General features: G+C 41.0%; 1 protein-coding gene across 1 annotated transcript in view; it reads left to right on the top strand.

The window, feature by feature from the left end:
* Positions 1–1,183: 1,183 nt before the first annotated feature.
* Positions 1,184–24,618, top strand: part of ell (elongation factor RNA polymerase II) — a 158,179-nt gene continuing 134,744 nt past the window's right edge. The window contains exon 1 of the mRNA XM_063032024.1: positions 1,184–1,329. Coding sequence (XP_062888094.1) covers positions 1,195–1,329 — 135 coding nt within the window. The 5' untranslated portion in view covers positions 1,184–1,194. The remainder of the gene's footprint in view (positions 1,330–24,618) is intronic.

The raw sequence follows: 24,618 nt of genomic DNA, 5'->3' as shown, positions 1-24,618 counted from the left end.
CTTCCCCCTTCCTTTCCAGTCCTGAAGAAGGGTCTTGGCCCAAAACATCGACTTGTTGTATTTTACCACGGTTGCTGACTAACTTGCTGAGTTCCTCCAGTATTTTGTGTATGTTACTGACTTCATATTTACAGGCCGGCCTTTATTCCTGCAACTGAAGACAAATGTCCTTTTCACACTTATAAAAAATGCGTATGAACATTAACCTGTCTCTTGGTTATGGCTTTTTAGTAATATAGGATGTAATTATCTAATCGACATGATAATTTCCATTGTAAATATGCAGGTAGAAAATTATAGGAAATACACCGTTAATTGTTTTTAACATAATAACGTCCAAATGTTTGAAGCTCAGGTGTAATTATCTCTGTATACCTATAGATGGCAGGATATCAACACTTTATGCTTAAAATCAGTCGATTATCCTTGCAATGTTCCATTTAAAAACGATCACGTTGCTGCCGAGAACATGCTTGTTGCATCGATGAGTTACTTCTGATTAACGTTTTGAAAACTTTCCTGTCAGGATTTAAACAAGAATCTGCCGTAAAGCACACATAGAGTCAGTGAATTTGTTTTTGGGAAGTTAAAATTGATAATGCCAGTGCTCCGGCCAGTTCTATTAAAGTCTTCAAATTAACCTCTCCTCAAATTTAACAGAAGTAGTATAAATAATATTTTGAGTGGTGGAGGCTAGTCCAGGTAGAGGCCTGTGTACTGTTCTTAAAGCAAAGTACAATTATAAGCAGTATTGGTTTATTTATGCCAACAAAGGTAATTCGATCCGATTTGTCATTTTATATATAACACTACCTGCTGATTTCAATGAACAAAGTATTCTCTACAGATTAAAACTGATGGTTAACATTGATAACCTCTACCAGCAAGTTGAGAAGCAATTCTCATACCGTACTAATTGGCTTCCCCTATTCGCCATCTTTAATATGGGCTAATCTGAAGCTATTGAGGGTGGACGTGGTCTCATTTGACGGGCACCATCTTTGTAGCAGGTCTGCTCGCTTGCGCTATCTCCGCCCCAGGCCAGCCCGGCCCGACAACGCCATCTTTGTGACGGGCAGAGGGGCGCTAGATGTCCTGATTGGCTGGGTGCCATCTTTGTTGCTGGCGGGCTATCCCGGTGGCCTGGTTGTGCGCGGGGGGAGGGGAAGGGGAAGGGAAACAGCGCGAGGGAAGATGGCGACGCTGAAGGAGGAGCAGAGCTATGGGCTCTCCTGTGGCAAACTCAGCTCGGGTAGCAATGTATCGGTGTTTCACGTGAAGCTCACAGACACTGCACTGCGTGCCCTCGAGGCCTACCAGAACTGTAAGGTGAGGTTAGGAGAGTGGCGGGTGGGGGCATGGAAAGAGGTGGTCAGCGGTCCGAATTCCTCCCCGTCTGCGTCCAGGGCCGGATTTACGGCCACTATATCACTTGAGCCCCGTACTTTAAGGCCTCTATCCTGGGGGTTGTTGCTATGGTAATGCCGAGTTAACCCCCCCTTTCCCTCGGCCTCCGTGGTGTAGTCCTTTCCCTGTGGCTATCTGTTCTGGGAGTAATAGCTAATGGTAGGTTGCTTCGTATACTCAGTTGATCAAGCCTTCCGTGACGCACAAACCCAAACTAGTGCCTCTTTGAATTCTCTCCCAGGCCCATAGACACCTCCCCCCCGGGATTCCTCATTGAAGCACACCACCCCAAAGAACTCTACTTCTGAATGAATCTGAACCCCCCACCAGCCCGTTGCTTCCACGGGTTCCCAGCCTCCTCTCGAATTCTTTCCGAACCCCTGTGCTTCCCACAAACCAGACTTCCCTCCGACCTACCCTTCCTGGGCTCTTACTAAACACCTATTTTCCATGACTTCTATTGGACACACTCCATCAATTCTTAAGGATGAAGAAATAAGAATAAGGTAAGCAGGTAACGTTTCTGAAAAACATTAGAATAGATCACTCCCCAGGAATGAATGAGATCTACTCCAGGTTACTACAGAAACTGAAGGAAGAGATTGCTGCACCTTTGGCAATGATCTTTGTGTCCTCACTGGCCACATAGTAGTACTAGAAGATTGGAGGGTGGCAAGAAAGGTAAAGGGGATAATCCTAGGAATTAGGGACCAGTGAGTTTTACATCAGTGGTGGGCAAACTATTGGAGAGGTTTCTAAAGAGACAGGATTTACAAGCGTTTGGAGAAGCGTAGTCTGATTAGGGACAGTCAGCATGGCGTTGTGAAGGGCAGATCATGCCTCATGAGCCTGATTGAATTCTTTGAGGAAGTGACAGAATATATTGATGAAGGTAGAGCGGTGGATGTGGATTTTAGATAGGTGTTTGACAAGATTCCCCAGGCTTATTCAGGACACACGGCCTCTAAGGGCAATGGCTGCATGGATTCAGAATTGATGCCCACAGAAGGCAGAGGGTTGTAATAGATGGCATGTCTTCTGCCTGGAAGTCAGTGACCAGTAGTCTTCTGCAGAAATCTCTGCCCTTTGTAATTGTAAGAAAAAATGACTTGGATGAGGAAGTTGAAGGGTGTATTAGTAAGTTTGCAGATGACACAAGGTTTTGGTGGTGTGGATTATGCAGAAGGCTGTCGTACGTTATAACAGGATATTGATCGGATGCAGAGCTTGGCTGAGAAGTGACATGGAGTTCAGTCCGCAAAAGTGAGAAGTGACACATTTTGGAAGGTCATAATTGAAGGCCGGGTACAGGATTAATGGCAGGATTCTTAGCAGTGTGGAAGAACGTGTCCACAGATCCATGAGAGTTGCTGCGAAAGTTGATAGGGTGGTTAAGAAGGCATATGATGTGTTTATAGATAACAATTTAAAGACTAACTTTATTTGTCACATGTACATTGAAATATGCATTATAATACATTGTTTTGTATCAACACAGTATGAGGATTGTGCCAGGGGCAGCTGGCAAATGTTGCCACACTTCTGGCGCCAGCATTTTTGGCCTTTTGTTAGTTGTGGGGTTGGGGGTTGAGTTCATGTGCCACAAGATAATGTTGCAGCTCTATAAATCTCTGGTTAGACCACACTCAGATTATTGTGTTCAGTTCTGGTCGCCTCATTATAGAGAGAATGTGGAAGCTCCAGAGAGAGGGCGCAGAGCTGATTTACCAGGGTGCTGCCTGGATTAGAAAGCATGTTTTATAAGGAAAGCAATCACATACAAAAGAAATCTGAAGATGCTGGAAATCTGAGCCACACACACAAAATGCTGGAGGAACTCAGCAGGTCAGGCAGCATCTATGGAAAAGAGTACAGTCAACGTTCTGGGCCGAGACCCTTCAGCAGTCCTGCTGAGTTCCTCCAGCATTCCTGCTGAGTTCCTCCAGCATTTTGTGTGTTTGTTTATAAGGAAAGATTAAGTGAGCTAGGGCTTTTCTCTTTGGAGTGAAGGAAGATGAGAGGAGATGTGTTGACAGACGTGTATAAGATGATAAGAGGCATTGATGGAGTGGATAGACAGTATTTTTTTTCCCAAGGGTGGAAATGGCTAATATGAGGGCATAATTTTAACATGATTGGAGAAAAGTATAGGGGAGATGTCAGAGGTAGGTTTTTTTTTTACATGGAGTGTTGGGTACATGGAATGTGCTGCCAGAAGTGATGGTAGAAACAGATACATTAGGGATATTTAAGAGACACTTTGAAAGGCACATGGATGAAAGATAAATGGAGGGCTGCGTGAGCGGGAAGGGAAGGGTTTGATTGTTCTTGGAGTAGGCTAAAAGATTTGTACAGCATTGTGGACAGAAGGGCCTGTATTGTGCTGTACTGTTCTATCTCCCTTCTTCCCTTGGATTTTCCCTCTCCCTATCCCTGAATTCCTAACTAGAGCTTTCCTTGAACTGCCCCCTCCATCCCCATCACATCTCTATAAGTCCCCCAAACCTTAAAATAACACCACAGCAGTAACACTACTCATGTAATTCGGCTCTCTGCCATTGCCTTCAATGAAGTTGTGTTTAAACATCCTGGCAATAGCTACAGACATGCTGAACTCAAGGATTCGGATAGTTATTTCATTGTGTTGGTCTGTTACTTGCCACTTGGTTTTTAAATTTGTGATTAAACTTCTGTGGAACCTGGAAGCCAAATCTGATTGGTGGCCATAAAACTTGTGAAGGGATAGCATAGGGTGCACGTAAGGCATTGAAACTTACAGTTTAGGCCACAGCTCAGCCATCAGTTGTAATTACTAATAAACGCAAGGTTGCCATTGAAAATTCCGTAACAAGTTCAGGAATGGCTCCTTTCCCAGGGTGTGGTGTAAATGATAAAATTACTACTGCAAGGAGTGGTTGAGGTGTATAGCTGAGATTTATTTTAAAACAACCAGTCAATAAGGAAGGAGGGAGAAGGATGGGCTGATAGTGTGACATAAATCTGATTGGGATTATAAATGATGGCATGTAGCAGCTGGGTTTATTGTGGAAATTGGAAGTTAAAAAACAATTAAGAATAAACAGTGGACGAGGCTATTGGGTCCATGCTCCTCAAAAGATCTCTGAATGCTTCTGGACGTAAATTTCCATACAAATGAAAGGATGTGATGCATTCAGAAACTTCCTGAAATGAATTTGAAATATCCTTCACTGACACTCGTGTGGGAATCTTGCAAATGTAAGTCACTTTCATAAATATTGCCAAACCTTGCATGGTTGGAAATCTGCCAATCTCTTCTGAACACTTTTATTCTAGAAAAGAAAATGAAATAGTTTGGGATTTTACTGGAAGATGCTCGTCAGTTATAAATTGGCTGAATCCTACCTGGCTGGAGTGTGGAGTATGCATTCCACTCATTTGATTTAACTTCCATTGTGTTGTTTAATCAGAGTGTTTTGGATTTCAGTAGTAGCTCAATTTTATTTTGTATTAGAAATGCCTTTACCCTCAACTATATTCAAAGTGGAAAGTGGTTAATATGTTAAAGGGAAATTGAGGAAGAGAGTGCACCAGTAACACCAAATAATACACAAGTTCAGCAATCAGCGTGAAATTGTGAAATGTTCTCAGCAATTTGCTAGTACTTGATTGGAAGCTGGCCTTAATGTGTTTGTCAATTAGCAGTCTGTGAATTTATGGAAGTAATACCTCAGGTTTGATCCTTCTTCGATTAAAGGGTTAATGCCTTAATATTAATCTTAAAATTCTGAGAGTGAATTCAATTTTCCACATGCAGTGTTTGAAATGGGTACATGCATGACTATGTATTCCTGGTCGAACAGTACATTTATACATTAGAGATGCATAAATCTCTAATGTAGTACATTGTCCTAATGGATTCAACATGAATGGTATTAAATAAAAAAAGGGTTTCCCGGACCGATGAGATGTGTAAATTTAGGGAGAGTTCCTGAGTGTAAGAGGATAGAATCTATTGAATATCTACAGTAGGTTTCATTTATTAAGCGGCTTGCCGATTATCAGTGTACCTACTCCTGGGACTACAGTAGAGTTATGGAATATAGAGAGTATTTTCAAGAAGGATTTTTTTAAACTCCAGAATATTCTACTGTAGTGCACACTGAATGGAGTTTTTAAAGGTTGTCTACAGGGCACTTCCTTCCAGAGTTTTGAACTGCATTTGTGCAAATACTGGCTATTATCTCAGCCCAGTTTCTGTTATCTAATTGTTATTTAGCAATAAACAATGTTACCTGCTGCACCTATTATCCATGTCTATTTGCCACACAAATGCTGGCATTGTCACAGACGCTCTCATCCTGAATAATACACGTGTAAAAAAACAGTTTGAGAGTTCAAATCTATAAGGTACCCAATGGAAAGATGGGTGAATGTCATTTATGAAGTAGCTGGACAGAAGTAACTTCCCCAAGGAGCCCCAGTGCAATTTCACATGACCCTAGCTTTTGATAAATGCAAAATCTACCTTTATGAAGACTAGCTCTGCAGACATTCTAATTTCTGGAGCTCCTTTTGCACTCCATCACATATAACTTTGGTGCCATTGTTAGCTCCTGTGTTCAAGTTCATATTGGGGGTACGTACTAAAATTAGGAGCAGGAATAGGCCTTTTGGGTCTTGGAGTCTGCGTTATTGTTCCTCCTATATCACCTTTGTTTTCCTGCAGGTTCCTGTATCACCTGATTTCCTTACTATCTGGAAATCTATTGATCTCTGCTTTTAAATAAATTCAGTGACTAAGCTTCTCCAGTCTTCCAAGTGAAGAAAGTGCTGCCTTATCTCAGTTCTAAATGAGTACCCTTTATTTTGAGATTGTGCACTACTTCTAGATTTCTTAACCACTGGAAACCTTTATGCTTCATCTACCCTGTGAAGTTTCATAAAAAAAATTTTGGGAAGGTCATCTCATTCTTCTAAACTTTGGAGAGTAGGAGCCGAGTAACAAGCCATATACCACAAAATCATCGTCCTTGGAACCAGTCTGATGAATATTTGCATTCCCTGAAAAGCAATGGCACCCATTTTCTTAGTAATGGAAGCCTAAGCTGCACACAAGTTTCCAGGGATCATAGGACAACTTTATTTTTGAACTCAATTCTTCTCATAGTTAAGCTAATGTACCATTTGTCGTCCTCCTACTTACTGAACCTTTCAGTGGCTTATGTACAAGGACATTGAACATCAACTTTTGTCAATCTGTTACCATTTTAACTGAAAAGTTTTTGTTTAGTGCACAGTTGACCTCACATTTTTCGATATAACCAATCTGCCAGGTTTTTGTCTCGTCACTATTTTGACTGTCCCCTTGCAGCTTCTCTGTATACCCATGTACTGAGAATCCCATCTGGTTTCCTGGCTTTAACAATCTACATTAATAATTTAGTTAGTTTGTGGAACTCAAGCACTGATTCTCATGATACTCGTTCCCACTTTGTGTGTGAACTGCTTTTCAATGTATGCCAGTAAATTACCCCCAATGTGCTCTAGCCGTGTTGACTGATCTCCTGTGCAGCATCATACAGTATATACAAAAAAATCTGAAAATCCAAATCTAAATGCACCATATTCTTAAATCATTTCAGTAGATTAGTTAAACTTGATTTTCCTTTTGGTAATCTATACTGAATTTATTCATATCCCTTCCATTTTCACTTTAGGATGGATAAGCTTGCCTTATTGTATTAATATCTCTGAATTGTTTCATGTTCCACAATGTCACAATAGTCTCCTTCAATCCATCTTAGTCTGGGCTTGTAATTTTTACTTTATATATTGTAAATGTTATAATTTGTAAAATATTGGAAGGTGCTTCTTGAGAGTAATTGTGCCAAATTTTGACCAGAGCCACCACATTTGGTTAAAGAGGTAGAAGGAGTGTTTTAAAGGTGATAAGAGAAATAAACAAACTGAGTTTTGGTTACAGAATTACAGAGCTTTCAACCTCAGAAACCATGCTTGTCAATGCTGGAGTGGTGGAATGTGGGAATTGTAAGACCAGATTTGGAGTAGTGCAAAAAAAACTGAGCTTACAATGATGGTGGTTGGAAGTATTTGAAATTAAGGAAGGAGAATTGGACATCCAAAACATTTCAGGTGGATAGTTGAACTGGTACACTTAGTGAATGTTTTGTAAATTGCAGTCAGTACCTTTCATCACATCCTGTTCCTACACCGCACTTGCTACTTTCCGGAGAATGGTAATGTTGTATGTATCCAAGTCTCAATTTCTTATTGCACTTGGAACAGCAGCAATTTGCAATGATGCAATGCCTCTAATGTGCTTTGAAGCTTCATCTTGGGTGCTAGCCTCTGTACTATCCAAGGCATCGTCAAGGAGCAGTGCCTCAGAAATGGGGTGCTCATTATTAAGGACCCCCCCATCACCCAGCACATGCCCCCTTCTCATTGTTATTGTCAGGGAGGAGGTACAGAAGCCTGAAGGCACACACTCAGCAATTCAGGAACAGCTTCTTTCCCTCTGCCATCCGATTCTTAAATGGACATTGAACCCACGAGCACTACCTCACTTTTATTATTTCTGTTTTTGAACTTCTTTAAATTTAACTTTTTTATATATAATTTAATTGATTTCCATATTTTTCTATATTATCATGTCTTGCATAATACTGCTGCCACTGAGTTAACAAATGTCATGACATATGCCAGTGATATTAAACCCGATTCTGAATGCCAGAAAACATTCCAAAATGGTTGAGGGTTATAATCAGGGAGCTGGCAGTGGAATCATGGATGGTTCTTCTGCAGCCAGTGATATGAAGTGGTATGTTGATGCTGGCTTAATTGAGGCCAACATACTCAGCAGAATCAAACCTGGCACTGTTCCTGTCCAAGCCTAAATTTGATTCTCTCCAATGCAGTGTGACATCTTTTGCACTTAAATAGTAGACACATAGATTTTAATGTCTCCTTATCAATCGAGGACTGGTGTAGATTCCTTTCTCTCACAAGACTCTCCATGCTATTTATTGGTTTACGCTCAAGAATGAGTGCTTATTGCTAGTCAACATTGAAGAAGTCTTTGTATTAAATGTTGAAATTTCTTTCTTTAACTTGACAGATTATTACTCATGTCTGGTTTAGTGGTTCAACCAATATTGCTAAAGACAGATTATATAAAAATGAACTACTGAATTAATGGAAATCGGAAATAGAAGCAGAAAATGCTGATAACACTTAGTAAGTCATCCTGTATTTGTGGAGAAGAATTTTGAACGTTTAGTGTTAGCTGTGTTTTCAAAATCTGTAGTTGTCTGCACCGATCAGCCATTTTTAACTTTTATTTCATTAAAACATTAGCTGTTATCTCATTGTGGATGATTTGGTGTGCAAATTAGCTGTTCCAGCAAGTATATTATGGTAGTTACTATATTTCAGAAATAGCTCATTGATTTAAGATTTTCTAATTTTGTGAAAGGTGTTTTGCCAATGTTTTTGAATAAAAATCTGTGTTTTCACTTGCATTATTTCTACACCATGAACTGGTGTTATTCTTGATCATTAGTGCAATTATTTAACCAGTTAACTATTCTTCTAACATGATTTTTGCATTTTTACATATATTATTCTTGGGGTCTTATGCTAAAGTGGTTGTAGATATGTGACAGGTCACATTCAGTTAGATGCAGGATGGTTTGCCCTTCATAACTAACATGCTGCATGAATTGAATCTGGGCAGATGCGAAGTCTTTTGTCTCCTGATAGGACACGGAAGGTTTTTGTATTAGGGACGCAAGGGTTGGAGGTAAGGATATGGCCTAAATTCAGTTTAAAGAGTCTGTTGTCTAAGAACAGCTTGAAAGCATTGACTGTCCAGTATTCTAACTCAGCCATCTGTGAACATTAACCTGTCAGCCCAGTAACTCAAAATCTTTGTTTAGTTGTCACCAAACTAGATAAGTGCCTTCCTGTAATTGGTCTATGCGTTCCTTTGAATAATAGTTGTGCTTCAGCTCATTGTGTTTTTATAAATTATTAGTCCATGGCTGTTAATATGTCAAGTTAATGCCTGTTGTGAATTCCCTCCTCCCTCAAGCTAAATTTAATTGCTATATTTTGGTCCACAGTTGAGCACTTAGTGCATAATTTTAGCTGACACTGTGGGAGTTAAGGCTTTATATATTGGATGCTCCCCTAAACCTCACTCCTCTAAGATGCTCAGTAAAAACTACTTGGAATTCTTCTCATTTGTACCTTTTGAACTTTGTCATTAAATTTTCTTTGATAACCCTCATTTTACAGAACTTGATACATTTTATTGCATCAGTGCTGTATGAATAGGAATTAAATGTTGCATTATTAGCTTTGGATGAGTTGTAACACTGAGGTTCATGTGGATTTTAAAGAGTTCAGAGCATTGTTGCAAAAAATGCAGCAAGTTTTCCCATCATAAAGACAGATTCTGCAGATGCCTGCAATCCAGAGTAACACGCACAAAATGCTGGAGGAACTTCAGCTCAGGCAGCATCCATAGAGGGGAATGCACAGTCAATGTTTTGGGTTAAGACCTGTTTTCCCACCATCCTGGGCAGATTTCCACCCTCATCCTCTGTATGTGCAAGAAGTAAGCCAGATTAGCCTTTTGCTGTTGGGCTATTGGAAGCAAATTGGGTGCTCTGTTTGTTCCAATTAAGTCACTTATCTGCTATGTAATTCATTACATTTGAAACATGTTTTCCGGCAGAAGGCAATGGCAAACCAGTGCTGTAACTTGCCTCGTGTGCGGTTCCCCACTACGTCAGAGAGGCGTGGAGGGAAATCGTCCGCTAACCGGAGAAACTCCGGATGCCACCTACCTTTCCTTTCCTAGTGGCAACATCAAAAGTGTAAATAGAAGTCATAGTTGCTTACATATAAGTCTGCTGCTATTTATTTTACATTTTAATTCTAATTCTCCATCTTTCAATTTTCTTGTTCACCACCACAAATTCCCTGTGTGAACTAGTGATATGAATTTAATAAGTGATCTGGAATGTTATGTCTTATCCACCTCAGTTTCTCTGAGTATTATTCAGACTTTGTACAATGAAAGGTACAGTCAAGTTTTGAAACCTGTGACACAGCATCTTCCATCAGCAACAAGGCTAAGGTGATGGTTGCTGCATCGGTGCTGTGTCCTATGATATAGTTGGTGCAGGATGTGATGCCTCACTGGCTGTGTACTTTATAACTACTGTGGCTTGCATTTCCTTGTTCTGATTTTCTAGGCTGAGTGGAAGTGAGTTTGAACCTGTTGCAATTATTCTATTAAATGGGGTTGGGGGAATCTGAATGTAAACCCATATACTGTACAAACTGAACCTTGGGCTTGTGTGCATTGTGCTCTGATGCATGTTGTTACATTTGGAAATATAATTGGCTGGAAAATGTATCTTCCTAATCTAATTGAGAATCCAATCTTGATCAATTGGGTCAAAAAAAAATCAGTGCCTAAGGAATGTGTGATGTCAGCATTTAAACTGGCTTAATTCTCAAGCCACACTTGGAATTCTGAGTTGCGTGAACTAGTTTTACGTAAGCAGACAGATTTACCACAGTGATCCCACTGCAGTGTTCTAAGCACGACTCCTATAATTGTAGGACTAAATAAATCCATCCTGCGCCAGATCAGTTAAAGATTTATCCATCTTGACTTCCTCATAACATGCTATTTATACCCTTCATTTTGTCTAATCTCTTTTGAAATTCATAGTTGTATTGGATTCCACCATTCTTATGGATAGTGTGTTCATAGTACAATTTATCTAAAAAACTTCTCCTTGTCTAATTGAACTGAGCTTCAGAAACCAGGCCATGAATGGACTGAGCTATTTTGTCAATATTGAGCTAAAACAAAATGAAGGGAAGCTTGAATTTCCATACTAACGTGATGATATCCAGGAAATGTTTGTGCTGATGTATATATTGGCTGCCTCGTTATACAAATATGGTTTCCTATTAAATGCTGAAGTAGAAGATCAAACAATCTAGTCAGCTTGCTATAGACATCATGGCTCCATTCTCAGCTTGTGGGCTTGAGAAAAAAAACAGCTTAAATTTTAACTGTAACTGGTTTGGAAATTCCTGTATCTGCACTGTACAGTTTGAAACATGATTGGCTTGCTACAGCACTAGGTTCTGTGTGCATTGGCATCAAGGTAATGTCTCTTGGGATTATCTGTATCCTGAGGTTGACTTTTATAGATCTTTTTGTGTGTCCCTTCTTCCAAAATGTATGTTTTTCTGCCCTCCTCTAACTGACTCCCAAACCAGAAATTTTCTTGGCTCTCTCAGGTTCAGAGTAAAAAAAAGCATAGATGACCTCAATTTGGTTCTTTCCAGCAGACAGTGGGATGGGCAGTCACAATTTTATCTTTGGCCCTGGCTTTCACCCATAATCCTGTATATCATCTATGTGCTTGTAGTGTTTATACCATTATGAAAAGTCAGCTTCCACATTCACAATAGTGATTTCCAATTCTGCCTTATCTCTCTTGTCTCTTCACTGCTGATAAGCTTGTCGTGACATGCTGGATGGAAATGGGCCCTTTAGTACATCAAGATCGGATCAACCATATACCACCCATTTACACTAATCTTACACTGATCCTGTTTATATTCTCGCATTCATTAATTCATCTAGGTTTTACCACTTAGTTACACAAGTCACAGTGGCCCATTACCTACTAAACCACTGATCTTCAGGCTTGGGAACTGGAGCACTTGGAAGAAACCTTGGCGGTCAGAGAGAGAATGTGCAAACACCGCACAGCACTTGATATCAGGTTGAAACTGGTTCTCTGATGCCATGAGGCATGTCTGACCAGCTGTGCCACTGTGCAATCTCCAATTCAATAGACACTGGTTACTCTAGTGGACCTGCAGCTTCCATAGTTAGCAGGAGTTATTAGCATCTAGTTCTTGAAGACAGCATCAAAACCATTATTTTGGTTCCTCAGCATCTACATGTCACATAGTCAACGGTTGAACTAGTTTGCAGCAAACTTTATGTAATTAAACCTCAAGTCCCCTTCATCTGCAAAACTACGTTAATGGTACCAGCAACACACATCAAAGTTGCTGGTGAACGCAGCAGGCCAGGCAGCATCTCTAGGAAGAGGTACAGTTGACGTTTCAGGCCGAGACCCTTCGTCCTGACTGTACCTCTTCCTAGAGATGCTGCCTGGCCCGCTGCGTTCACCAGCAACTTTGATGTGTGTTGCTTGAATTTCCAGCATCTGCAGAATTCCTGTTGCTTAATGGTACCAGACTACCTCCTTTGGTTGCAGTAACCCTTCCCTGTTGCTCCTTCGCCAAGGCTATTCTCCAGGCTGGCTTCCAGTTTTAAAAAGCTTTTGTAAAATCCTGTCTTGTGCTCTGCTCACATTCATTGCCCCATACTTGTTAATCTATGTTGAGTCCTATTGTTGAAATTCCTTTGTGGTCATCCAGCCACTGACATTTGTGCATTTATTTGCCTAAGCCGAAAAATGTCATTTTCCTCATAATCCATAGAATCTTCTATGACTCAGTTCATTCTTTAAACCTTTGTAATATTGAGCTGTTTTCTAAGTTGAAGATATTTACTGATAGAAGTTGTATTGATTATTGGTTTCATTTCCAAATGAGAGTGCTGTTTCATGTTTGTCTCCTGTTTGATTTGTACAGGGCCTTGGGCTGCAGTTGATCATTTTATAATGGGAATTCTCATGGGTCTACAGAACTCATTAAATTAATTAGTTAAATTAATGTTTAACATCCTAATCATAGAACTCCCATGTGATAAATTTAGGATCAAAATGCAATTACTTTATGGTAGTTAAATTCCCCTAGATTGCATTTATATTATGATTAGTTGGCCAGATTAGAGGTCAGAGGATATTCAAAACAAATACGTAAGGGTAAGTATAATTCAGTCCACAATTTAAGATGTGCATTCTCTCCAATTGTGGAATCTTCTCTCCAATTGTGGAATCTTCTCTCCAAATATATAATGCATTTGCAATGTAAATTTGGCAGTGAAGGGAATAGGAATCATGCTGAAGTACAAGAAATTGTTTAGAATGGTACAGGTTGACCATTCCTTATCTGAAATCTTGGGGTCAGAAGTGTTTAGAATTTCAGATTTTTTTGGACTTTGGAATATTTGCATCTATATAATGAGATACCTTGGGGATGGGCCCAAGTCTAAACACACAATCCTTTTACATTACATATTCTGCTTTATGTGTGGCTGAAGTGAACACCACAGAGTGAACAGTCCGCAGTCGGAGCACAATCTGACATGATGGAGCTGGGTTCTCCACAGACTATTGGAGTTGAATGACAGCCTCCGACTGCGTCTTATTATCGGGTTCCAGTGCTGTGATTGCCTTTATATCCACCGTCGATTTCAATCAGCTGCCCATAGCACAGCAACTATGATGGTAGTTTTTACAAAGTATTTTTAGTAATTTTGTGCATGAAACAATTAACCTCAATTTTCAGTTTGTCGTGATAGATCTTTGCTTGTTTCATGATCAGCAAATCATTAAGCAGCATATGTTCACTCTGATGCTGACTTAGCTATTCTTTCAATACACGATCGAGATCTTCATTTCTCGCTTTATGTAGTATTTTCATTAACTTCTGTCATTACATACGTGATATCACTTCTCAGAACTGTCTGCAGTGTGCAGAGACCTGCATATTGCCTGGGAACCTTCCCAGTACCTTGTGGAATTTTCCATTTGTTGTGATTATCAGCGCTCAAAGAAATTTGTATTTGGAGTTTTTCGGATTTTGGATAAGAGGTATTCGACTGTTACTACAAAGTACTTTTAACATTAGTGTTCATTTTTCTTTCTCTTTCAGCCAATCGAAATATTTTGGGTTTTCATTTTAAAACATTTTCAAAAAGTGAAAGGGTAGAATGAAGTTATTTGGGCTGGGGAGTGAAAACACTTGGGTGATGGGAGGATCTGATTTCAGTCCAAATTATTAATGAATATTTCAACTTAAAAAAAACTGTCCTCTGTTTATTTCTAACTGAGAAATACAGTGCCTTTCTCTGCCTCCATAAAATCCAAACTACTTTATGGCCAACTACGTAATTTAGAGATACTACATATTGTGAAGACAATGAGTGTGTAGATGGAACAAGACCCCAAAAACTGCAATATGAAAATTTTCAGAAAATTTTGTAGTGATGTTAATATAGGTCATCCCTTACAAATGAGCAAGTTCTGTTTTATAGACATACTGTGCCTATAAAAAGTATTCACACCCCCCCTTTGGAAGTTTTCATATTTTATTGTTTTACAACATTGAATCACAGTGGATTTAATTTGGCTTTTTTGACACAATCAACAGAAAAAGATTCTTTCATGTCAAAGTGAAAACAGATCTCTACAAAGTGATCTAAATTAATTGCAATAAAACACAAAAATAAAACAACAATAAAACACAAAATAATTACATAAAGCATTCACCCCCTTCAAGTCAGTATTTAGTAGATGCACCTTTGACGGCAATTATAGCCTTGAGTCTGTGTAGATGATGTCTCTATTAGCTTTGCACATTTGGACACTGCAATTTTCCCCCATTCTTCTTTACAAAACTGCTCAAGCTCTGTCGGATTGCATGGGGATTGTGAGGGAACAGCCCTTTTCAAGTCCAGCCACAAATTCTCTGATTTGATCACTCCAGGACGTAACTTTGTTGTTTTTAAGGCCATTGTGTTGCTGGAAAACAAATCTTCTCCTAAGTCACGGTTCTCTTACAGACTGCATCAGATTTTCCACGAGGATTTCCCTGTACTTTGCTGCATTCATTTTGCCCTCTACCTTCACAAGCTTTCCAGGGCCTGCTGCAGTGAAACATCCCCCACAGCATGATGCAGCCGCCACCATGCTTCACTGTAGAGATGGTGTGTTTTGATGTGCGTTGTTTGGCTTACACCAAACGTAGTGTTTAGTCTGATGGCCAAAAAACTCAGTTCTGGTTTCATCAGACCATAGAAGCTTCTAGCTGACTTCAGAATCTTCCACATGCCTTCTAGCAAACTTTAGCTGAGATTTTATCTGAGTGTTTTTTCAATAGTGGCTTTCTCTTTGCCACTTTCCCATAGAGATAAATCCACTGATTCTCACAGCTACCTGGACTATACCTCTTTCCACCCTGTCACTTGTGAAAATCCCATCCCCTTCTCTCAGTTCCTCCGTCTCTACTGCTTCTGCTCTCAAGATGATGCTTTTCATTCCAGAACTACTAAGATGTCCTTCAAAGAAAGGGGGTTCTCTTCCTCTGGCATCGATGCTGCCCTCACCCGCATCGCTTCCATTTCGCACACGTCTGCCCTCACCCCATCCTCCCACCACCCCACCAGAGATAGGGTTCCTCTTGTCCCCACCTACCACCCCACTAACCTCTGTGTCCACCACAAAATTCTCCATAACTGCTGCCATCCCCAACAGGATCCCACCATCAAGCACATCTTTCTCTTCCTCCCCTACTTTCTGCAGGGATCACTCCCTATGTGACTCCCTTGTCCACTTGTCCCTCCCAGTTGATCTCTCTCTTGGTATTTATCCTTGGGAGTAGAACAAGTGCCACACCTGCCCCTATAGTCCTTCCTCAGTACCATCCAGGGCCCCCAAACAGTCTTTCCAGGTGAGCTGACACTTCAGCTGCAGGTCTTTTGGGATCATCTACCATGTCCGGTTCTGCCGGTGTGGGCTCTTGTCTATCGGTGAGACCTGATGTAGACTGGGAGACCACTTCGCCAAGCACCTGTGATCCATCCGCCAGAGAAAGCAGGATCTGGTAGCCACCCATTTCAATTCTACTTCCCAATCCCATCCCAACATGTCAGTCCATGGCCTCCTCTACTGCTGCAATAAGGTCACGCTCAGGTTGAAGGAAGAACACCTTCTATTCCATCTGGGTAGCCTCTAAACTGATGACATGAACATCGATTTCTCAAACTTCTAGTAATTTCATCCTCCATCTTTACCATTTCCCCCTCTCACCTTATCTCCTTACCTGCCCATCACCTCCCTCTGGTGGTGCTCCTCGCCTTTCTTCCATGGTTTTCTACCCTATCCTATCAGATTCTCCCTTCTCCTGTCCTTTATCTCTTTCACCAATGGACTTCCCTGCACTTTACTTCTCCTGGTTTGTTTCACCTATCACCTACCACCTTGGACTTCTTCCTTCCCTTCCCCCACCTTCTTACTCTGACTTCTCTTTCTTTAAACTCCTAATGAAGGGTCTCTACCTGAAATGTCGACCGTTTACTCTTTTCCATAGACGCTGCCTAGCCTGCTGAGTTCCTCCAACATTTAGTGTATGTTGTATATTTGAAGAGATTAGGTGTTCTCTTAAACAGTGCTAACTTTGAATTGAACCCAGCATACACCTCACTTCCTCATTGTGTGACACCTTAAATAGTTTAGTAGCTATTACAGTCCGGAACCTTCTCAGATGTCATCATGATCCTTCAATGTATCATTTGAAAGATTTATTGATTATGGATGTTGGGACATCGGTTCATTCATTATGTGCCGTGGTGTATGACGTAGGCGATCATGGTCTTTCCATGATCATGATTGTTCTTGGCTTTTTTCCCCTACAGAAGTGGTTTGCCATTGCCTTCTTTTGGACAGTGTCTTTTCAAGACGAGTGACCCCAGTCGTCAATACTCTTCAAAGATTGTCTGCTTGGCGTCAGTGGTTGTTGTGATGTGCACCAGCTGCTCATACGACTATCCATCACCTGCTCCCATGGCTTGACCTTGATTGCTAAGCAGATGCTACACCTTGGCTAAGGGTGACCTGCAGGCTAGCGAAGGGAAGGAGCACCTTACACCTCCTTTGGTAGAGACGTATTACAATCAAATCAGTACTTGATTGTAATTGGCATATGGTGGTGCAAGTTATCATAGACAACTGTATCTTATTGCAAAACTATTTAATGTTCAGCAAAATCTATGAAAAGCTGTTTCTACTATACTGTAATGTCTTTAAAATGTGCATACTGCCAAGCTTTGTATTAACGTGAGTATATTTTTGTCAGTTTTCCTTTTGTAGCTCTTGTAAAAATGCTTGGAGTAAACTATTGAATTCAAGATCATAAACCAGGTGGTCCTGGGAGAACTTGTCATGTTATACTGTCTTGCTGTTCCAACTTTGCATATTATAGATAATGTGCAGATTCAAAACAAAAATGAATGTTGGCGGAACTTTGATCAAGCAGCATTTATTGTGGGGGCTGGTGGGGGAATTGTTGACATTTCAGGTCAAGAGCTTCATTTGAGTTCCTCCAGCGTTTTTTTTTTGCTCCAGATTACGGCAGCTGGAGTCTCTTGTGCTGAGTGCGGATTAGAGGAAACTGGTTTGACATGTTTCAGCCCACACTGCAGACCAAGGCTGGAAAGTTCCATTCATAGAAGTCTGCTAATCTCTGAAGAAAAGATCATTGTATGTGAAGAATAATAGATGGAATGAAAGTGCCTAGAACAGCATGTTGAAGTGGCCTAGGCTGAAACCTATAGTCTTTCACTCAGTTCACATTTCAATTGAAAACTGTTACATATACGTTTAGTGGCCACTTTATTAGGAACAGGAGTGAAACCCAGTGTGGCCTTCTACTGTGGTAGCCTAACCATTCCATATGTTGAGTGTTCAGAGATGCTTTTCTGCATGCCACTGTTGTGATGTGTGGCGTGGTTATTTGAGTTACTGTCACCTTCCTGTCAGTTTGAACCAGTCTGGCCACTTTCCTCTGACTTCTCCATTAACAAGGTGTTTTTGTCCATAAGACTGCCACTCACTGGATGTTTATTTTGTTTTTTATAGCACCATTCTTTGTAAACTTTAGAGACTGTTCTACATGAAAATCCCAGGAGAGTAGCATTTTGTGAGATAGTTAAGCCACACCGTCTGGCTCCAACAATCATTCCACAGTCAAGGTCACTTAGATCATATTTCTTCTTATTGTGGTGTTTGGTCTGAACAACAACTGAACCTCTTCTTCATGTCTAGATGAGAATAGAAAGGATAAGATGGGAGCTAAAATGGGGAATGATAAAAGAGAGAAGGGGAGGGGGAGAATGCCATCATATTGCAGGCTATCCAGGTGGAATATGAGATGTTGCTCCTCCAAAATGAGTGTGCCTCATCATGACAGTGGTTTGAATGGGAAGTCACATTGAAGTGGTGGCCACCGAAAAATCCCACCTTTTGCAGTTGATGGAGCAAAGGTGCTGGATGAAGCAGTTCCCCCAATCTACATTGGAGCCCATGAATATGGCAGAGGCAGCACTGGGAACACTGGATGCAATAGGTGGCCCTGACAGACTTGCAGGTGAAATATCACCTCACCTGGAAGGACTGGTTGGGGCCCAGAATGATGGTGAGGGAGGAGCTGTAGTGGTAGATGTATGCCCAGGTCTTGCTTGCAGGGATGAGTGCCAGGAGGATGAAGAGTGGGGGGGGGGGGTGTGGAGATGGAGTACATGTAGAAAGAGGGATATAAACAGGATAGATTGCACCGAACATTTCCCTTTATCAACGGTGAATAAAACTTGAGGACATAGATTTAGAGTAATGTGTAAGAGACCTAGAGGGATTCTGATGAGGATTTTTATTAGGACAGTATGGGGAGTACCAGGCATGCACTGTCAGAGAGAGTAGTGAATGCAAAATTGCTTATATCGTTTAAGAAATGTCTGTGTGCACTCTTAATTTGCCTCAGAATCAAAGGCAATGAGCCAAGTGCTGGAAGATAGAATTAATGCTGGTGTGTGTGGATTTGCTGTGCTGAATAGCCTTTTTCTGTGTTGTATGACTATAACGTTTTCTTTATACAGTGGAATCCTGATGTTCAGTAGGGGTCTTGCTTAAAATTTTGTTTAAGACAAGGTTACAAGTTTTCATTATCTCATGATAATGGCATCTTTAGATTTGAATCTGTATTCCTTGTTTCCTTAGGCTACTCCAGAGTGTACGAAATTAAATTTTGCAGAGATCTGATTAAGTCTTTCCCAACAAAGGTTATTTATTGTTTACAATGTTGTTGATGTGAGAGGCCAGCTGTGTTTGTATGGAGGTACAGATGGCCAGGGAATAATTTGTATTCTGTCTGAATGGAGACAGTTTTGGGAAGATGGGGAGCATTGGTTATGGTTGCAGTCGGGTATTTGAATACTTGACATTGAAACCACAAACAAGTACACTTGGACCCCGCATAGTGCTGATTCATTACAATGCGGTTATTCAATTAATTATTGAATTTTTTAAAATGATAAAAATTCATTCTAAACAACACTTAAAACTTCTCAAGAGCAGCTGCCATTACTATAAGCATCCAGTCAGCCAATGAGAGCACTTTTCGTATGCTGTGAGCTACTCACAGCCAATCACATTGCCTCCCTGCATGTATAAACATTCTTGCTCCCGTGCCAATTTATTCCACTTTTTTTACACCCATAATGTCTGGAAAATGCCCTGCAAATTCCAGTGAGGGTAGTACATCTCAGATGTCTGGGAAAAGCATTAGCTGGGATGTGAAACTGCAAGTGATACAGCGTTGGGAAGCTGGTGAGCGTTAAGTTGATGTTGGCGCCTCTTTGAAATTGGCTGCATTGATGATCACACAAATCATGGACCAGTTCATCGATAATTACCATGACTGGCAGTGAAGCAATAAGGGAAAAAGAGGAGTTCTCGATGTGATTTCCTGCTACTGAGAACTGCTTCATGGGAGGAAACTTAAGAAAAGGCTGTCAAATCTCGCTGCCTACTTGAAGAAGCTAAAGTTAAGGGAGTACTCACAACCTGGGCCCTCCTGTAAAATGTAACCACCACCCGCTTCCCTCTGCTGCTGCTGCTGTGATGTGTTGTTGCTCCACTGATATTAGGCCTGTTTGTGTGTTTGTTACTCCACAAATACTGTGTATTCAGAAAATAAAATACATGTCAATAGACAATAGGTGCAGGAGTAGGCCATTCGGCCCTTCGAGCCAGCACCGCCATTCACTGTGATCATGGCTGATCATCCACAATCAGTATCCAGTTCCTGCCTTATCCCCATAACCTTTGATTCCGCTATCTTTAAGAGCCCTATCCATCTCTTTCTTGAAAGCATCCAGAGACTTGGCCTCCACAGCCTTCTGAGGCAGAGCATTCCATATATCCACCACTCTCTGGGTGAAAATATTTTTCCTCAACTCCGTTCTAAATGGCCTACCCCTTATTCTTAAACTGTGGCCTCTGGTTCTGGACTCACCCATCAGCGAGAACATGCTTCCTGCCTCCAGCGTGTCCAATCCCTTAATAATCTTATATGTTTCAATAAGATCCCCTCTCAGCTTTCTAAATTCCTGAGTATTCAAGCCCAGTCTCTCCAATCTTTTGACATATGACAGTCCCGCCATCCTGGGAATTAACCTTGTGAACCTACGCTGCACTCCCTCAATAGCAAGAATGTCCTTCCTCAAATTTGGAGGCCAGAACTGCACACAGTACTCCAGGTGTGGTCTCACCAGGGCCCTGTACAGCTGCAGAAGGACCTCTTTGCTCTTATACTCAGTTCCCCTTGTTATGAAGGCCAGCATGCCATTAGCTTTCTTCACTGCCTGCTGTGTTTGCATGCTTGCTTTCAGTGACTGATGTACAAGAACACCTAGATCTCGTTGTACTTCCCCTTTCCCTAACTTGAGTTCCTATCTCGGGTTTGATTTTTTTTAATGAGACACACATGTCCATTTACGTAATATTATAATGACCCTGCATAGTGCTGATTTACATTGCACGTCACCTCTGACAAAGGAATCCTCAGGATTAAGTGGGGTCTGAGTGTATTTGTAAGAAATGGCTTCAGATAGGTGAAATTTAGTGCTTGAGGAGTTAAGCTCACAGAAGAATATCATTTGGTTTGGTTGTGCTTGTGTTGAAGGATCTGTTTATTCAGTCAATCTCACTGATCTCTTCTTTCCTGCACATTTTTTTGTGTTCAAGAATATATTCCTGTTGCTTTTCGAAAACCACAGTTCCAATCAGTACATTCGTTAGGGAAGATTTATATTTCATGATATCCTCTAACGTTTTATTGGGCAATTTTTTTTTGCTGAGGTTTTAGTGCATCATATTTGAAGATATCATAGAAACATACAAAACCTACAGCACAATACAGGCCCTTCGGCCCACAAAGCTGTACCGAACATGTCCTTACCTTAGAAATTACCTAGGGTTACCCATAGCCCTCTATTTTTCTGAGCTCCACGTACCTGTCCAGGAGTCTCTTAAAAGACCCTATCATATCCACCTCCACCACCGTCGCCGGCAGCCCATTCAACGCGCTCGCCACTGTCTGCGGTTTTTAAAAAAAAAACTTACCCCTGATGTCACTTCTGTACCTACTTCCTAGCACCTTAAAACTGTGCCCTCTTGTGCTAGCCATTTCAGCCCTGGGAAGAAGCCTCTGACTATCCAGACAATCAATGCCTCTCATCATCTCATATTCCTCTATCAGGTCACCTCTCATCCTCCGTCTCTCCAAGGAGAAAAGGCCGTTCACTCAACCTATTCTCATAAGGCATGCTCCCCAATCCAGGCAACATCCTTGTAAATCTCCTCTGCATCCTTTCTATGATTTCCACATCTTTCCTGCAGTGAGGCGACCAGAACTGAGCACAGTACTCCAAGTGGGATCTGACCAGGGTCCTATGTAGCTGCAACATTACCTCTTGGCTCCCAAACTCAATCCCACAATTGATGAAGGCCAATACACCGTATGCCTTCTTAACCACACAGTCAACCTGTGCAGCAGCTTTGAGTGTCCTATCGACACAGACCCCAAGATCCCTCTGATCCTTCACACAGCCAGGAGTCTTACCATTAATACTATTTTCTGTCATCATATTTAACCTTCCAAAATGAACCACCTCACACTTGTCTGGGTCGAACTCCATCTGCCACTTCTCAGCCCAGTTTTGTATCCTATCAATATCCTAATGTAACCTCTGACAGCCCTCCACACTATCTGCAACACACCCAACCTTTGTGTCATCACTAATTTCCACAGCATTGAAAACTAAAAGGAAATAAATGGAAAACAATTCCAGTTTTGGAAACTGAATACTTTCAGACCAATTATTGATTGTAAGGATTTGTAGGCATTTTCATTTTCCAACTTCAGATATCTATCTCCACCAACATTGGTTGTATGATACCACTCAGCTGCATTATTAGTACTGGCATCCATTAGATGAGTTGTGAAGCCAAGTGTCCATTTGTTTGTAGTGGTTCTGATTGGCATCAACATCCCAGCACACTCTTTAGAATGGATGAACCTTTGCTGATACCCAGATTGTGCATCTTCTTTCGGTCAACACCAAAGATATAACAGATTAATATTCATTAATCTTTTTACTCCATACTTGTTCTTGCTGTGCCCCTGGAGAGTTGGGTTTACCTGCATAACAACAAAATTCTTCTGGTGATAAGCATGCGGACTGAACAGCTATTAATGCAAGTTTGTTTTTAGAACCTGATGCAAACACAGTTGCACAACCTGTTGAGTCAAGGCTGATTTATACTTGTGCGTACAGGCTATGCTGTGGGCATGATTTATACTTTTGCATAGCCCTACACCGTAGCGAGCATGCGTAGTTGTGTCTGCGTCGCTCTGCAATTCACCACCAAAACGCTAGTTGGTGGTGGGGTTTATATGCCACTGTGTTGAGTTTCTTCATGAGAGACATGGAGGAGGAAATGCATTTCAAATATTTTCTGATGTCGGCAGGTAGATTTGACGATTTGGTTCATCGTCTCCAACCATTTATTTCGCATCAGTGTACAGACATGGCGGAGAAAAGCAACCGAAATGCGTAGGAGGAAATGCGATGCTACTAAGCGGACCAATCACAGTTGTTGCGGTCTGCGTTGCCGCGACGAGTGAGTTACATTTTTGGGGAGGTGCACGTCACCGTTCGGCGTAGGGTACGCGGTACCTAGGGCGTACATTTGACGCACAAGTATAAATCAGCCTTAAAGCTCTTACAGTTTTGAGTTCTCAATTAAACCTGTTTTCTTGTCAAATTTTGTTTCTCTTGGTATGTTTTTAATTAATTCTATTGCATCTTGTTTGACAGCCCTTTATTTTAGGAACTATTTATTTGTCTTTGTTGTCTCTTGCATATTCCTGGAATGAGGATATTGGCCTACAGAGAGAATATGAATAGGTTGGGAGAATCAAAAGTTGCTGAAATCTATTGTTCTGAAAGGGTAATTGCCAAGTGGCTGTTTTCAGTGGTGGGTGATTTTATAGGAGGCATAGGATTAATCAGAGGTAAGGGGGAATTTCTTTAGGAGTTGTAAATCTTTGGAGTTCTCTGCTCATTGTGGATGTTCAGAATGGTATCAATAGAGATTTGGATATTGGGATAGCGCAGGAAAGTGTACCTGAAGTATGAGTTTGGCCGCAATCAGCTCAAGGGTCCTTTGACCAACTCTTTTCTGCTATTTCTGTTTGCTTTTCAAATTTGCTTATATATTTTTGGAAGGCCATTTGGGACAGGAATTGCCCTATGTTCAGAAAATCTGATGAAGTGAAAATGATTTTTAGGTAAATCTGTGCTTTTACTGAATGTCATTAGTATGTCCCAAGCAATGCTATTGCTCTGTTTATCACCAAACCTGTTTCTGCCAAGATCTTGTTTCAAGAGAACATTTTAAATCTGATTTCTTTGCTAAAAGTATTGATTTTTGCCTTTAGCTTCAGTAGTTATGGATGTTCATTTTTTTCCCCACAGTTCTTTTGTGCATGTAAGTTTAGTCAGTTTTACGAAAGTTGCAGGTATATTCAAACTTTCTTTGGCTTGTGTTATTTAGCAGGAAGCATGATAACAGCTAATAGTATTGAAACCAAAATCAGTCACGGCTAGACCAGGATGAGATATCACAGCTACAAACATACATTGGTGCGATTCTGTGTAGATTTGTAGTCATAATACCAGTGTGATGCTCGGCCATGGAAATAACATCATTGAGCCTTTCTCAGTTCTTCAGAAATCACACCAGTTTGCTTCCAGCTGGAGTGAGAGTCCACCAATCAGACAGACTAGTGATAAGTTTCCCTTGGTTCTCAGCTTTCACCCCACTAATTTATCCAGTATATCTCCCTTTGCCATTT

Source organism: Mobula hypostoma, chromosome 24, assembly GCF_963921235.1.
Source record: "Mobula hypostoma chromosome 24, sMobHyp1.1, whole genome shotgun sequence".
NCBI classification, from domain to species: domain Eukaryota; kingdom Metazoa; phylum Chordata; class Chondrichthyes; order Myliobatiformes; family Myliobatidae; genus Mobula; species Mobula hypostoma.
Note: the sequence above shows the minus strand (reverse complement) of the source record. Positions and strands in the feature narration are given on the sequence as shown.